This window comes from Manacus vitellinus, unplaced genomic scaffold (assembly GCF_001715985.3).
Source record: "Manacus vitellinus isolate BGI_N305 unplaced genomic scaffold, ASM171598v3 scaffold_40_pilon, whole genome shotgun sequence".
Taxonomy (NCBI): Eukaryota; Metazoa; Chordata; class Aves; order Passeriformes; family Pipridae; genus Manacus; species Manacus vitellinus.
This window is the reverse complement of record NW_021940541.1, coordinates 3,367,615-3,384,199: the sequence shown is the minus strand read 5'-3', so window position 1 is coordinate 3,384,199 and position 16,585 is coordinate 3,367,615. Positions and strand designations below refer to the sequence as shown.

The 16,585-nt window shown below is 44.4% G+C and overlaps 1 protein-coding gene across 2 annotated transcripts in view; it reads right to left on the bottom strand.

The window, feature by feature from the left end:
- The window catches only part of CTBP2 (C-terminal binding protein 2), a 70,124-nt gene extending 54,340 nt beyond the window's left edge, over window positions 1–15,784 (bottom strand). The window contains exons 1-2 of one of the 2 annotated variants that reach the window (XM_008928503.3): window positions 15,735–15,784; window positions 4,024–4,183 (exon numbers count right to left, since the gene is read on the bottom strand). In XM_008928503.3, the coding sequence (XP_008926751.2) occupies window positions 4,024–4,081 (58 nt within the window). In that variant the 5' untranslated portion in view covers window positions 4,082–4,183; window positions 15,735–15,784. Of the gene's footprint in view, window positions 1–4,023; window positions 4,184–15,730 lie in introns of both variants that reach the window. The other variant, XM_018078444.2, reaches the window with a different exon arrangement.
- Between the last annotated feature and the right edge of the window lie 801 nt (window positions 15,785–16,585).

Sequence of the window (16,585 nt, the reverse complement as noted above, 5' to 3'; positions counted from 1 at the left end):
CAGCAGTGGTACGGACCAGAGGCAGCACTTGGGATCATCAGAGAGAAATTCAGTCTGTTGGGAAAACCCGTGTTTTACTCACAGACAACACACTGTATCCTGGATGTACCACCACTGCTGCCTTGTCCCTGTTAAGTTTCTACATTTCATGAGGAAATGACACACTACCACAGCACCTTCTCCCCTGACCATTCCCGAAGACACAGCCAGCAACTGCAGAAGGGCTGCTCCTCACTCCCTCTCTAGCTCCTGATACTATTTAATATTTGTTTCACTATATTGACAGAAGCATAGGATAAAGATCAGCTGAGCAAGCAGCAGGCTGGGCAGCAGAAGTGATACTTCCAGTTATTTCCCTGTATGGGAATGCCTTATGTGAGCACGGAATCTCATGGGAGTGATGGATGCACCAGGAGTGCCATCATAGTCTTCTGAGTTTGGGGTTTCTTGGGGGCATTGTCAGACGCCTTGTTCTGTCAAAGGTAGCACAGAAAACATTACATCTAATCTCTCTGTTGTTGTTTCCTAAATCAAAGGCAGGTGAGCTTCAACCCTGAGGGGTGTTGCTGCCATTTTTTTCAAAGGCTGTGAAATTGCACCGAATTCAGGAATGCTCCTGACACACAGCAACTTGGGGCTGTAAAATTCAGTCCCTTTTTATCCCAACTAGAGCAGGCGGGTCTGGCAGCTCCACATTGAGCAGGACTGTGGCTCAGCTTTGTTTCAAACACAGCAAAGTCAACATCTCTCCCTCTCCATCTCTCACTCTGACACAGCTCCACAATTTTTGCTGGAACTCTTTTTTGTTTTCATTCACCCCGAGGTAAAAAACTCATCATGGAATGGAAAATTTCGGCTCATACAAATTTAAAATGTGGCAAAATCACAAACTAATGGGAACAGGATCCAAACGAGGGGCTGCTGGACACGTCTGACTCCACACAGCACCAGCGGCTCCACCTCTAAAGCATATTTTGACCCACTATGGAATAAGACACAATTCCACAAACAGGGATTATGTAAACCACTCTGCATATATTATTTGCAAAAGCCCCAGCTATTCACTGGGTCCATCTTTCCACTCACATGGAACCAATTACAGACCAGGCACCCAAAGTCTCTGGGACAACCAGAAGAGAGAGAAACGGGCAAGCCAAGACCACTGTGAGCACACTCCAACTTCTCTTCATTCAGAGGGCACCACCAACCCGCCTAATTGTTAACATGCTACTCCAAATGTCTCTGCTGCAGGCCGTTGCCCTAAAATTCCTTTATCCCCTCAAGTCTGGACCTTTATCCCATCCATATCTGTCTGTAGGTCAAAATTGTTATCTGGTGCAAAAAGCTCACCTCTTGAAAACAGCCTGCTCAGAGCAAAAAGTAATGCTGTCATACAAAGATGACATAATTATGCATCAAAAAAACCCAGAGGAGCTGGTCAAGCTGAGTAATGCAATGAGACTGCACAGCTCCTCTCTCTGGAAGACTCATAAACCTGCCTGTAAAGGCTGTGAACTGGCTTTTTAAACAATACCACCTCCTTGTATGGCTTGGATTATATTTCCACGTTTAACAGAGTAATACAAACGCTGCAACTTCTTAATATACTCTTTTAATACCACGATGGTTTGTAAGGCATTTCCCTCAACACGTTATGGTTTTAGTGAGTCCCTAGGAAGGAGAATCCCTCTGGCAGTTTGGGTAGTGATTACAACATGTAGCCCGAGGGTATTCCACCTCCAGACCTGCCACCATCCTGCTTCATGGAGTAAAGCCCATTCCTAGTAAACTCTGCACGGTTTGTGTTGGGAATAGTAAAAGGGATTGTATATGAACCTTCAGGAAAAGAACAGGAATCCACCTGTGTACTACCATACATCTAGCCTTTCATCAGGTAAATGCAGCTTTGTATCCCATTCACTTTTTAAAGGGAAAAGCTCCTTAAGTGCTTCCACAGAACAGGAAATCATTAAAAGCAACTTTTTTGGACCACATTGCCATCAGCTTGATGGAACAGCAGAGATTCCTCTCACTGAACACAATTCTGTTAGCAAAGACTCCTCTCCTGAGTCTGCTGAAGTAGTTCCAAAATTTCTCATTATCTTTCACTATTATTCCATATCCTTTCAAGACAAACACAAGAGAAATGGTCATTTTTTTTTTCAAAGTGTGCAGCTGGAATTGCCCCCTTTCAGCGCTTTTCTATGCTATAAACCAAGATTAGAAGCCTATCATAAAAAATAGCCATCAGAGAGGCCAGTATTCAGCTGTCCTCCAAGTCTAGTTATTTTGGCAAATCCTAAGCTTTTAGCATTTTTCAAGGTAATTTTTACAATGCTGCTCACAATCAGTCCTTATCTGTTGCTTCCAAATACAACACAACAGCGTCTTGCAACGGTGACTCCCAACATTTCCAGCAAATTACAAACCCAGTAGCAAACGACAAAGTATACTTTAAAAAGTTATGTCTTCTGCACATTTACAGATTAGAAAAGAATATCTTTCGACTGGGAAAGAAGAAAAAAGCTCATATATCAGAGAAAAATAATCTAAACTTCAATCACATCTAAAGCTCCGTTAGCAGGTCTGTCGTACGATCCTTTTGAATTTCTTGTACACTCAGCAACTAGATCTGATGGTAAACATCAAACCGGGAAGGCAGCTTTTGAAAATCCAGGCTCAGCTGATAGAACTCTTTTAAGTCAAGTTCAAAGTAAGTTTTGAAGATGAGACAGTGTGCTACACCTGAGTGTTTATGACATTCAGTAGGAGAAACAGGCAGCTCCACATGGCAGCATACCCTGGATACTCCCTTCTAACTCATCTCCTCTGCTTTGTCTCCCCCTCTCCAGAATTAACAGAGAAAAATTAACAGAGATAAGTAACTTACAACAAGTTAAAGCAGTAGCAATGGAGACTAAACAATATATAACAGAAAAATCAAGGCAAACCCCATCTTGTCCTGCTGATCAGGGTTTCACACTGACTGGAAACTCCGCAAAGCCCCACATGTTTTGCTCAAACAGACACAGCACAACTCCCCTGTGAGCTCTCTGCTTTCATCCACCAGCAAATCCCATTTCACCTCGTTGGCATTCAAGTAACACTGCACACTGTTACCCTGCAGGCCACTAGCCATCTCCTTAAGAGCAGATGAACACTGGAACTCCTAAAGAGACATAAGATATTCTTCCTAAAATAACACTCTGCTCTGCTTTTATTGCTGATGGCAAAACTTGCACAAGCGTTGGAGAGTTATCAGAGTGTGCACCAAAAAGTCAGAGCTTGTTTGCCATCACTTCATTTCTGTCATAAGTAACTTACACTATGTGAGCTGCAATAGAAAATGTTTCCTAAACACTTCTGCTGGAAAATTGAAACAGAAAGTAAAAGCCACCTGTCCTGTGACACACCATCAATAAAGAATTCCAGCAAAGCTGCCTGATCACCACACACCAGCGAAAGAGAAGCTGTTCCAACAATGTGCCCCAAATCATTAAAACAACATCTCTTAAATTTTCCATTTATTTCTTATAGGTTGATAGTCAATATTACAGGAGACGGTCTACTTTCATACCCCTTGAGTGACACTTGTCTTGGACACTGCAACTGGCACCGCTCGGATTAGGAAGGGAAGGAAGAGTTATGGCACCAGTCTGTGAGTCCCAGATTTTTCTCCAGCCAGAGGAGACCTCCAGAAAGCCTATTTAATAGACCACAACACTTTTCTAAATACAGTAGAAATTTAAGCTATGTTTCAAATTGGGACTGACCAGATAATTTCCATAGAAAATAGGATAAAAGGAGAAGACCTGGAAATTAAACAAAAATCCTGTTCACAGGACTACACATGACTTCCAAGTGAGTAACCAGACAGTATGAATGTATTTTGAGAAGACAGGGGGATCTAGTCCTCTTGGATCTCTTTATGTTTAAGTGCTTTAAAAAAACCCAAGGAAAAAAATAGATATTCTACCCTAATCATCTCTCAACTTCCACAGGAAAATGAGAGTACACTCTTACCTTCACAAATTCTGTCCAGGCGCTGTCGCTTGACTTTGTGTTTATCCACAAGTGCCATTCTTGACGGTATTTTGCAACTTTCTGATTCAAAAAGCAAAGCAGTCCCCCAGGAACTTAGGAAAACTCACAGGAGTCGGCGTGCATACCGCCACTGTGGGTCCTGCAGGGAAAGGAAAGGAGTCATTAGGAGTTGTGGGCTCCCCATCCCTGGAAGTGTCCAAGGCCAGGTTGGACGGGGCTTGGAGCAACCTGGTCTAGTGGAAGGTGTCCCTGCCCATGGCAGAGGGTTGGAGCGAGATGAGCTTTAAGGTCCCTTCCAACCCAAACCACTCTGTGATTTCCAGCACACCAGTGAGATCTGCCTGTGCCCAACAGCAGAGCAGGTTCTGAAAGGTCACCTGTGAGTTCAATGCTTCCAGCCCTAGCATCCCTCTGGTCACACTTCTCACGCCACAAATCAAACTTATGGCCTCTTTATCTTCCCTGCGATCAGAAAAACCAGCCTTGTACATGAGAACTGCCAAAGCACTGCATGGGCTTCCCAGTTTTATTTCTGTCTGAAAAATCTATTCCTAGCAGATACAAACCATTAAGTTGTTTTGTAGGCTCACAGATGCTGAAAGATTCTTCAAGAGCATATAAAAAAGGGGAAGTAGCTTTTGCTCTGCCAGTACTTTCACACACAAACTACTTTCATGTCTTATTTAAGCCTCGCCCTGTAAAAGTCATCAATGGACCTTGTATTTGCAACAAGACCCTGATATATATTCCAGCTGTCACCATAGCCTGTCCTTGCCCTCATGTTTGAAGGGCCAACATTAAACTTTGGGTGCCAGAGAGGCCATTTCTAGCAAACACAATTTTAAATGCCAGTGAAACAAAGTAATCCATAAAAGCCACATGTGTGGCTGATTTACAGGAAATGTTCTCCAACGGGACAACACTGAAGGTTTTCTGCATTTTGGTGGCACAGAGGAAGACCCCAAATGGATCCTTCTCAGGTCTGATGCTTTTTCCTCCTACAGAGAGCCAGAGCTTTGTTTAATCCCTGAACGCTTCAACCCGAGCTCAGGTTGCAGCCCCTGAACATGCTGCTGTGGCACTTCTACCCAATGGCCTTTTTGTAAAACTCAGGTTTGAGCTTTTGATGTAAAACCCAGGTATGAGTTTTTCAAAGCAAGTTCCACAACAGCATTTGTGAATCAAGCCACAGAGGAAAAGACCTCATGCTGACAACTGAATTGAAACAATTCAACACTACACGCACTAATATTTTATGCTACCACTGATTCAATATCCTCTTTTACACTTTAAGGTGAAGGCAGATGACCCTGATAAAAGCTACTAACCTTTCCAGGGAAGGGACCCTGCTCAAAAAGAGGCCTCTGCCCCTCACCATCCATCCACCACCCACTGAAAGGCACCAAAAGAGCAGAATTAGCATAAATCCGTGATTTCTAGAAGCAAAGGAAAACACCAGAACGTTTTCAGAGGCCTTGCAAGGAGGGAAGGAGAAGAGGAAGGCAGGCATGAGCACAAGCATAGCTAGAAATCATCTCCTGAGTGGCCATCTGTATTGCCTGAAAAGTCTCAACCTCTCTGCCTGCACAGTACTGAAAGGGTTAAAAAAATGAAATAAATTCTGAAAAGCCAGCAGTAACCACAAACTTCAAACTGAACCACTCGTTCAAAATGACCCACAAATAGCTTCTCCCTGGTAGGTGAATGCACTGTTTGCAAACCAAATTCTCAAGAAAACTAAAAAACGCCGGGTTCATGAAATACAGGACACAAGAGAAGACACTGCACCAGGAGAATCCAGGTTGAAGTCCAAAAGTTGACCTTGGGCAATATCTGCAACCTCGATTTTTGCTTCCCCTTCTCTCCAACGTTTCGGGTCCTGCAGGTCCAGTCAGGCATTTCTACTTTGCATTTTATTCCTCTGCGCCAGCACACGGCTCTCCCAAAAGCACACCATTAACTTCCCAGAAAAACACAGTTAAACCAACGCAACAGGCTGAGCCCGTGAGGGGGTAAACGCTCTAACAAAGCCGCCGCGCACCGAGATGACAACTTCGTGGAGATTATTGTTATTATTATAAATGGTTATCAATTATGCATCACGTTGATAGTCAATTTATAAAAGGAAAGGCCTTGTGTTGGTACAGCTGAATTCCGACTAAGGGAAGATCGGCGATTTCCTGGTAGTTAATGGCCAATTTCCCAGCAGCGCCACTGCAGTTTAATCGCTGAGATTTATGGTAATAATTAATTGATTTTTTTTTTTTTAAACATAGGGATGCTAAAGAGCACGATTCCCACTCATATTAAAAATTAATGCAACATTCTAAAAGAAGCAGAAAACTTCCATTCCAGAGGCAGAAGCTTGGTACAGTCAAAATATTTCATACAACAAAAATTAAGCTGTTAGTGCAGCTAAAGCCTGAGTAGCTAATGGCATTTCCACCATCAACATTTACAAGTACAGCCATGAATTTTTACCTCTATTACATCCCACTCCACTTCCAGAAAGAAATACCAGGTTATAAAAAAGTCATGCCAGTAGAGAAAAAGTTATCATCGTGTTCTGAAAACACTCAATTGGTCCATTATGTTGGGGCTGCAACTGTTTTACCCTTTATTTCTCCAAATGAAATCAATATGCAAAGTGTATATAATTTTGACAGAGTGCATTTTCTGATGGACGAATGCATCCATTAAAGTTTTTTTTTTTCCCCTGCCATCTCAATTCCCTGCATTACTCCCTGGAGGAAAACTTCCCACAAAAGAAACTAATAACAATCAGAGAAATTACTGGCCATATTAGAGCCCCACACAGCTTAATGTAATGGCCATGAATGAACTGCTTCCTAATGATGTTAACTGCTCCATCTTTGTCTGACAGGTGTCCATGACATCAACCAGCAATAAAAGCCCAACTCGGAAGACTTATTAAAAATGTGGCAGGAGCTGCTGAGCAGGATTTGGCAGGGATGGATAAAATGGAGAAAACCAGATGTGAGGGGCACAGAAACAAGCAGATATTCTCCTGCCTCCTCGTGAGGCTGTAATTAAGAAAGTAGTTCTTCCACTTGTGGGACGGGGGACGCAATTAGTTGCGTCCCCAACTTCAATCTGTCCTCAATGATTTCTACAGCCAACCTAATCTCCAAACAATCAGAGGGCTAAATATCCCCCACAATAAAATAAATACAATCAGGGCTAGGCAGAAGAAAAATCATGGTCAGCAATTAAAAGACAAGAAAAGCTCATCGTCTAAGGAAATTTGAGAGGGAGAGGCACACGCACAAAAATTGTACTTCATCTTCAGCAAGATTAGGAAAAAAGTGATTTACATACAGTAATTGCATGACCGTGTTAGCCTCCAACAGTGTCTTTCAAAATGTAAATTTTCTTGAAAACCCTCAGACACGATGATAGCCCAGCAGTTATTTATTTATTTAAAGAAGGAATGTACTTAAATACAGTGTTTTAGGAGGAAACCAATCCTGATGTAACACAATTAAACAGCTTGTGAATACTGCCCGTTAAATACCATAGTCCATGAGCCAGAAAATGAGAGCTGTGTTAGGGCTGATTTTCCCCCTTTTCATGGAAAATGGAAAGAAATAAAGTTGATTTTCCAAAATAAGACACACTGTTAGACAAAATTTGAACACAAGTTGAGCACAGGTTGCCCAGAGAAGCTGTGGCTGCCCCATCCCTGGAAGTGTCCAAGGCCAGGTTGGACAGAGCTTGGAGCAACCTGGGCTAGTGGGAGGTGTCCCTGCCCATGGCAGGAGGTTGGAACAGGATGAGCTTTAAGGTCCCTTCCAACCCAAACCATTCTATGATTTTATGAATTAAAACAAGAATTCACAGACTCCCAGACCCTTAGTGGAGCCAGAAATCTGTTTCTCGCAATTTCTGTCTACATTTTCTATCCTCTATGAAATATGGCCTCAAGAAAATGGAGATTCAGTACTACAGAAAACTTCCAGCTCCATGAACTGCAAAAGCTCCCGTTCCCAAACAGCAACAGAAAATTACCATCCTTCCTCACATCACATGTACAACTCCTTACTTCAACAAATCCAGTCCAAATGTTCTGATGGTACTGTCGGACATTTCCTAGGCTCTTGGGAAAGGAGAGGTTTCTGGAGAAGGTTTCATACACATGATTACTGTTGGATATCAGTCCTCTCAGCTGGAAGCAGAGCAGGATGCCCGAGTGGAACTGTGGAAGTCGGTATCTGCTGATGCCATGGGCAGCTCTCCCTGCATCCTCCTCTGTGTTAAGGTCCAGTTTTCCAAAGCTCAGTCACACCTGAACTGAGATTTCAACGCAAGAACAGCCCTGAGAGCTGTGAACTGTTCCAGCCCTGCATTAGCATCCCTGGGTGTTAACTACCCTGAGCTAGCGGGCCACTGCTGATCGTTTCAGACACCGTGGGGAGGGCAGGAGGGGCTGGGAAGCAGACTTAGGCATAAGAAAGGAAAGGCAGAGAAAAAAGCAAGCAGGAGACACACAGAGATAATGACAGGGGAGGGAAGCGGACAAAGGAGACGGCACAATGCAGGAGGAACACTCTGGGAACACTCTGTCATCCTTCCTCCCTGCGCCGCCGGCACATCCTTAAGTGTGATGCTCTCTAAAGCCCTGGCACGACCGTAGGGGAGGAGGGGAGCACATGGAAGGGAAGAGACAGACAACACAAACCTTTTGGAGATGTTTTTTTGGATGTCTTCTTTTAAAGAACAATCAAACAACATGGGAAGCTCACAGTATCAAGACACGATTAAGCCAAACAGTCCAGCACAAACCAAAAATGGATTAGAGATTTACACAGATAAATGTTTAATAATTTAATAATTAATAAAACAAACACAGATTTTATTACCTCAGAATAAAATTGTGTTCGTTTGTTTTTAGTGTTTTGGTTTGTTTGTTTTTGTTTGGTTGTTTTTGTTTGGTTTTGTTTGTTTGTTTTTTTGGTTGTTTTTTTTTAATAATGCCTGAAGGATGTAAACCTCCAGACTTGGGAAGAGGAATCACACAGTTCCTGTGTGGCCAGGGTTTAGACTTCTCCCGCTCCATTAAACATGCTCAGCCATTCCACGGGAAATAGGATGCTAGGGGGGAAAAAAAAAGGTTTTTTCCCAATTTCTGGGAGAACTACCTTGCCTGTAAATCACATCTTGGTGCCAGGCACCGTGCTGGGTGTGGCTCAATAGAGTTAATTTTCTTCAGGGTAGCTGGTGTGGGGCAGTGGTTTGGGCTTGTGCTGGAAACAGGGTTGATAATCCAGGGATGTTTTTGTTATTGCTGAGCACACAGAGTCAAGTATTTCTCTGCTTCTCATACTGCCCCACCAGCAAGGAAACACAAGGAGCTGGAAAGGGACACAGCCAGGACAGATGACCCCAGCTGACCCCAGGGATATCCCAGAGCATATGGTGTCATGCTGAGCATGTGGAGCTGGAGGAAGAGAAAGGATATTTGGAGTGATGGTGCCTGTCTTCCAAAGTCACTGCTATGCATGACACAGCCCTGCTTTCCTGGGGATGGCTGAACTCCTGCCTGCCCACGGCAAGTCAGGAATGAATTCCTTATTTTGCTTTACTTGCATGCAGACTTTTTGCTTTACCTACTGAATTGTCTTTACCTCAACCCACGAGTTTTCTCACTCTCACCCTTCCGATTCTCTCTCCCATCCCACAGGAGGGAGGGAGGGAGTGACTGCATGGGACTGATGTGCCAGCTGGCATTAAACCACAGCAGTCTCCCAGCAGCCTTTATCCCTCCTCCAGGACCCTCAGCACCCTCAAAACGGTGAGGGTAGGACTCTAGCTGCAAAACCATTATTAACTAGCTTTAATGCTTTTACAAGTTATTTTGCTGCCGCGGAGCGTGCAGTGATGTTTGCATTAAGGTTTCTCCATGGGAATGCCTGGATGATGCTGTGGGCAGCAATAAGTGTTACTGGTCTGGGTGACACACTTCTTTTTCTGCCCAGAAACCTAAGAACCAAAGCCTTGCCCCTCCACTGCCTGCCTGGTGCCTTCCCCTGAAAACTGCTGGGGCAGGTGCCCTCCCTGGGTGCAGAGAGAGCAGTGAGGCAGCAGGTTAAATGTGTTCATGGAGAGCCAGCACTCCCATGTGAGCACCTGCTAGTGGCACATAAAGAGCTCTTCTGCTCCTCACTGTACAGAAAAAGAGAATAACACCCTGAACAAGTCTTGTGCTGAAAAACTGGTAGCAATTTTGAGGAACTTGCTATTATATGAGTGAACAAAATGTACCATAACGGCATATGAGCCTGCACATCTGCTGCTAAATTAAACACGGCACATAATGATGCAGACCACATCTTAAAACATTATGCAACGAGATACAGACTGTGCTAAAATAATGAGGTTTCAAAGAAGACACAGAGAGCCTGATCCTGCATTCCTTACAGCCCTTGAAAGTCACGGCGCGGATCCCTCATCAGTTCTACTCCATCAAAGCTACTTGTTGAGTCAGGAGAAGAAGAATCACAATTAAGTATAGGTGCCCTTTGAAGGGAAAGAAGACATATGGGTGTGCAGCATTTTCCTTCCTCTCTACCTTAATGATGCATAAAGCATGAGACAGGTTTTTGTTTGGAAGTGAATTTTTAAAAAAAGTTCCATTAAGAATTATATTTCAGGTTACAAATTGCTCTCTAGATTAGGTTCTCAGCAGCCAGACAGATGTTATGAAGACACACTGAAATGAAAATATTTAAGTAGCCACAATAGCTATGGCACAAAAAAAAGGAGGGAGTGTGATACCTCTTTTCTTTTCAGCTTTTTTTAGCCATTTTAATTTCCAACATTAGTGATTTTCACTTGACTTTGAGAAAAGAAGATCCAGACATGCTCCCTTGTCAGGTAGTATCAGCCCTCCACAGATCCTCTGTGAGTTTTCAAGTAGAACTAGGAAATACCAGAACTGGCACTCCTTTCATTCCTAAAGCTAAAATACAAACAAACAACCCAAACAGGCAGCAAGAAAATTGCTTTAAAGAAAATAACTGTCATCTCTCTTTCTGGCATCAGAAATGAAGCAGGTCGATGCTCTGCTCACCCTGCACCAACAGCCTTCAGGGGCTGGTGGTGGGCAGAACAATAACCAGGAGCTGAACCCAAATTGTCCACTTAGCTTTGAGAGTGCCTAATCCATTTACTAATTAATCACGGGCCTCCTTCAGCCTCTCTTATCTTGTTTTTTTTAAGTATCCAACGCTGATAACACGCACACTGATATTGCCATACACATAACTGGCTGAAAAACTACCCTTAACTTTTCAAATGAAACAACAGGAAATGATACATAAATAAGCTTGCAGTCCCTGCCATACTGGAAAATAAAATCCCGCTCCACTTTTTACCAGAATTCCTTAAATTACTCATTTTTCATGTGCACTAATCGCAAAGGTTAACGCAGAGTGAGGTGAACCTGCATCATCTGCATGTCTGGATAACCAAAAGCTGTTCTCTACTCAAGCCATTAGTTGCTCCTCTACCAAAATCAGCACAGCAGATTAGAAATCCTGAAAAAAAATGAGTATTTGCCGGTTTGTTGGGTGAGTTATGCAGTTACTTGTCCATTAGAGGGCATTTCATACTGCGGAGTGAAGCACCCGGCACAGAGCTTGGGAACAGCATCACTAACCCCATCTGGAGCTGCTGCAGAGTAGTTTCTGTCGACTCTCATTTAGTAATTGCCACTTTGCAACCTTTCCATATGCTGTATATAGATGAGCAAGCAAGAGCAAGGACAAGAGGAAAATAAGATGAAATAGCTATGAAAAAAGTCCTGGTTAAATAAACCCTTTGGTGCACAGCTATTGTTGCTTCCAAGGTTTGGTTTTGTTCAGTTCACTTTTCACCCCCCAACTCTAACACAGCAGACTTCACCCTTTTTACTCTCATAAATAGTACCTTATGTTTTAAGTTCTGAAAATGATTAAATGAGAAAAACTGCAAATTGTGCCATGGCACCATTACCTATCTCTGGAGCTAGAGGGGAGAGTTCAGCCATCTCCGGAGCTGAACAAAGGCAAATCCAGCTTCCTCAGTGCCAAGAGGTAGGACATGGCCACTTACCTTCAGACATCTCCTTCTAGTTCCTACTAATACTGCTAAATGTGAACTTTAAACTGTTTTCAGCTTCTGCTGGCCAGGAAACCACACAAAGCCACCCACTCCCCTGCTTCAGTGGTTTTCCTTTCTCCATCTAAATGCAAATCAAATTAGGAAAGAGATGGTATCTTGCTATACATCTCCAAATATATGTATGTTTGTAATCAGGGTGGCCAAACTTCCTGAGTACGAGCCACATACCAAAATCTTCATGTGGCCAGGAGCCACATCCTCCCAACCTCCACACCCCCTCCCCTCCACGCATCCCCCCTGTGTCCCTGTGAAGCCTTGTGTTTCTCCCATTCCCATGACTCTGTGCCACTGATCCCCCAATCCCACTTAGCTCACTGGTTTCAGGGCTGGTAGCACCCAGCACTCCTGCCTTGCAGGATTTATTAAACAACTGTATGTAGTATACTCTTCCACAGTGCTCACAAGTTACTCCTGAATTCCTCCTCAACGTAAAGTTCAAAACAGCAAGCGCAGCAATACAAAGACCACCCAAACCACCCCGGGTATCAAGGCTTTCCTTCGGGTGCCCAAGCTGAAGGACCAACACTACAACCAAGACCACTTGTCTTTGAGACTCTCTTGAGTCCTTGGTTCTGTACTGCTCCTAATTAAAAGAAATAATAAAAGAAGCAACTAGATGAGTGCATCCTTACAAGCCAAGTCGTGGAATTCTCAGGGAATACAGTGTTCTGAGTTGTAACCAGGTGCTGCCACATCAGCTTGATGGGACAAGAACTTGAAGGCACCCATATTCTGGCCAGGACAGCCCACCTACAGACTTACATGACATACATGTAGTGTCTCCAAGCCTGGAATTCTACTCATCATTCCTAAATTCTTCCATAATCAGGATCAGAGAATCAAATCTTACATGAACACTCAAGCGGCTCCTGGGATGAGCAGTGACAAAGGATGTTCTCCCTGGGCCCTGTCCCACAGTGACCAAACTACTGCAGGGCAATGGCTGTGTATCATGGGAGGTACCTGGGTGGCCTTAGCCCAATTCCTCATCCCAGGAAAGATCACACCAGCCCCAGCTGAGGGCCTGAGGAGGAATTTAAGCCCGGCAGGAGACTCCATCATTCAGGTGCTCACCTGAAGAGCAGAGGGGAAGCCCCTCATGCCCCAGCTGCACCACGGTCCAGCAAACCAGGAGACTCAGCCCACCTCCAGCACACTGAACCCCCCCATACAGTACAAACTCCTCGTGTTTCTCATCATGTCACAGACATCTCAAGCCTTTTTTCCCAGTCAAATCTCACAGAGCCTGTTCTGGGACCGCTGCCTTGACAGGGAATAGTGAAGAGGCAGTGATACTCTTCTGTCTCCAGGAAATCTCTGGAGTGACAGTTTGCCCTTATCTTAGTGCTTATATTTACAAGCCACTCTTACATAAAAAGTCCTCATCTGCATTGACTTATTCAGCAACATGAAATAAAATAGCCTGAAGCTATTCATGTTGCTTAACATACTTTTTTTTTTTAATGTAGATGATGCTCTGTGTAAAGGAATATCCAAAGCGGAAAACTCTGTTTTGTTTGTAACACTTATTACTATCACTGAAGAAAATATGTTCTAACAAGTCTCTGAAGGGGGAAACACGTGTAATACCTTTAACAGCTCAGCTAATTCATCTTTTGCTGTCCAACTGCTGGCAAAATCTCAAATGGAAACTCTCAGAATAGAAACGTGGAAAACCCCGTTTCTCTTGGTCCGAGACCTGTTCCCACTACACAATCTCTTTCCATCGGAGTGAGTCCTGTTTGTTTTCAGCACACAGCAGCTTTACTCGACAAAAAAAAAAAAAAAAGAGAGTTCAAGAGTTCAAGGCTACGTCTCCATTCAGGCGTACACCCACAATGCGAACCGGGCTCTCCGGCCTGTGCTGGAGGCATTCCTCTCCCCTCCACCTACCCACAAAAGGGCCTTGTCTGAGGGGAATGAGAAATGAAGGAAGGGGCAGGATGCTAAGAATGGCAGAGAGGAGAAGAGCCCAGCCAGGTGTTGGGGCATCAAGGACCACGGAGGGCTCGGATCAAGAAACGGGTCGGTGACGAGGATGGAGGGTGGCTTTTGGAGTAATCAAGAGTCTGGGGAGCCCTGGGGGATCTGCCTGCAAAACCCATGCTACAGACAATACTGAGCTCCACGGGGTCAGGCACAGTCAGGATGGAAATGTGTGAGTGTTTCCATGAAGTCCCGTGGGAAAGAGTTCTTCGGGATGCAGGGTGGCTCTGGGACACCTCTGCCATGAAACGCTGCCTCCTCCCTGCTCCTCCCATCCCTCCATCCCTGGCTCTCCCTCACTGCTCTTGCAGCATCGCTCACACGGAGTGAAGGGAGAGGGAAGGATGGAGCCAAGTGAGCGGAGAGAGGTTTAGATAACAGTAATAAATAAGATGAAATAATTCTCCCGCCACTAACCTTTAGTCAGAGTATCCTGTGCAAGCACCAGGTTTGCATAATCTACACATCTTTCTTCCTTGCCAGCTCGCTGTAGCAGGGCAATTTTGGGGTTTAGCAACACTCAGGTTATTGACCTAAATTTATACAGGCTCATCTGGAGCCATAACGGCCCATTGTGTGCCCAGGCCTGCTCGGGACGCCTTAATACACAGATTATTGATGCAATGAACTGTGACGGCTCCTATAGAGCCGCGATGGTTTATTGTAGCAACACCTACTCGGGGTCCCTTTAATGCGCAGATCGGTGACACAATAGAAAGAAACGGCCACTGCTTCGGGATGCATTATCCCACGGATCACTGACGTGACAGACCGCAGAGGCTTCAGCCTCCTGCCTTCATGCAACCAGCAGCAAACACTTCCCAAATCCTGGGGAAGAGGGGGGTGGATGGCTGCGAGGTGCAATGTGGGGATGCTGCCCCCCTCACCCACCCAAACGTATCACAAGGTGACATTCGGAGGAAGCAATTTGCTACTGAAAATAAGGATTTATAATGAAAGCACTGGTGGGACCAAACTTTTAGCAGGAACAGCCACAGGCCTGCATTATAGATCAAGGCTAAAATCCTGTATGAGAAATACATGGAAATTAGCCAGAAAAAAAAAAAAAATCGGAGTCCAATTTTCAGCATTAAAAAAAAAAAAAAAGGAAAACATGTTACGTTCCAAGAGATTGCGAAGAAGCGAGCGCAATAGGAAAGTGCGCAAATATCTCTACTGCTCCCTTCTTTTCCTCTTAAAAACAAAATAATCTTAGGAGGCTATGAGCTAAGCACGGTTTAAAGGAAGTCACTTGTGCAGGGAGACCTCAGGCTGAGAAGAGGAAAATTAAGACATTAACACTAACCAAGTGTTCACAGCCTCCTCACAAACATCAGCGAGCAGTTCAAAAAGCTGCAGCTGGCTTTCCACTATCGCCTGCATCTTCCCCACCGTTTACCAGGAGCTTTTTTTAACATCGGTGACACTTCACATTCAAAACTGCGGTTAAAAATAGACCGTTGGTCCTCCCCTTTCAACCCCGCAAATTCCCTCCCCTCCTTTCCGCCTCCCTGCACACCCACTGGTCTCTCCTGCTCCTCCTGCCCTGTCAGCAGCCACGGGGTGATGGAGGGGTGAGGGGGGGCCTGCCCAGCTGCAAGTCATAGAATCATGGAATCACAGAACAGTTTGGGTTGAAAGGGACCTTAAACATCATCTTGTTCCACCCCCTGCCATGCGCAGGGACACCTTCCACTAGACCAGGTTGCTCCAAGCCCCGTCCAATCTGGCCGTGAGCACTTCCAGGGTTCCCCCACTGCTCCCCCAGGATGTCAACCAACCCTGGGAGAACTCTCTCTCATTTTATCCCAAAGTTGGCAGCTTTATTTGCAGGAATGAAGACAATGGTTCTACTCTGTATCTTGATTTCCCTTCCCACCTGCTTTTGTAGACAATGTGAATGTAAGGCTTTTTTTTTTTTAAAAAAAAAAAAAGCACCCAACACTAATGTTTTCTCTCTGGCCTTAAACCCTGCAATCAACAACTCAACCGTGAGTGTAGAGAAAGAAATTCCTTTGTTATCCCGTAGCTACTTAAATGCTGAACCTTCAAAACCTCCTCGGGAAACAGGCCTGGTGCACGGCTGCCACTACTACAAGGAGCCCTGCACAAGAGAGACTCGAAAATCAATATCCTTCACCCAACTTATCAAATTTACCGAGGACATTTATACAGTATAATTAAATAGAAAAGAGATACAAATACAAAAGAGTATTTGCACGGCACTGAATAGCAATTGCATTAACTCTGGGACAGAGAACACTTTGACAAAAAGGAGGGAAAACACCATATATCAACCAAAGAAGCTGCAAGAAGCACGGGGAATGTCTCTGTTCTCATAGCTCATAGGGAATGTTTAGCACTTCAGTAAAGA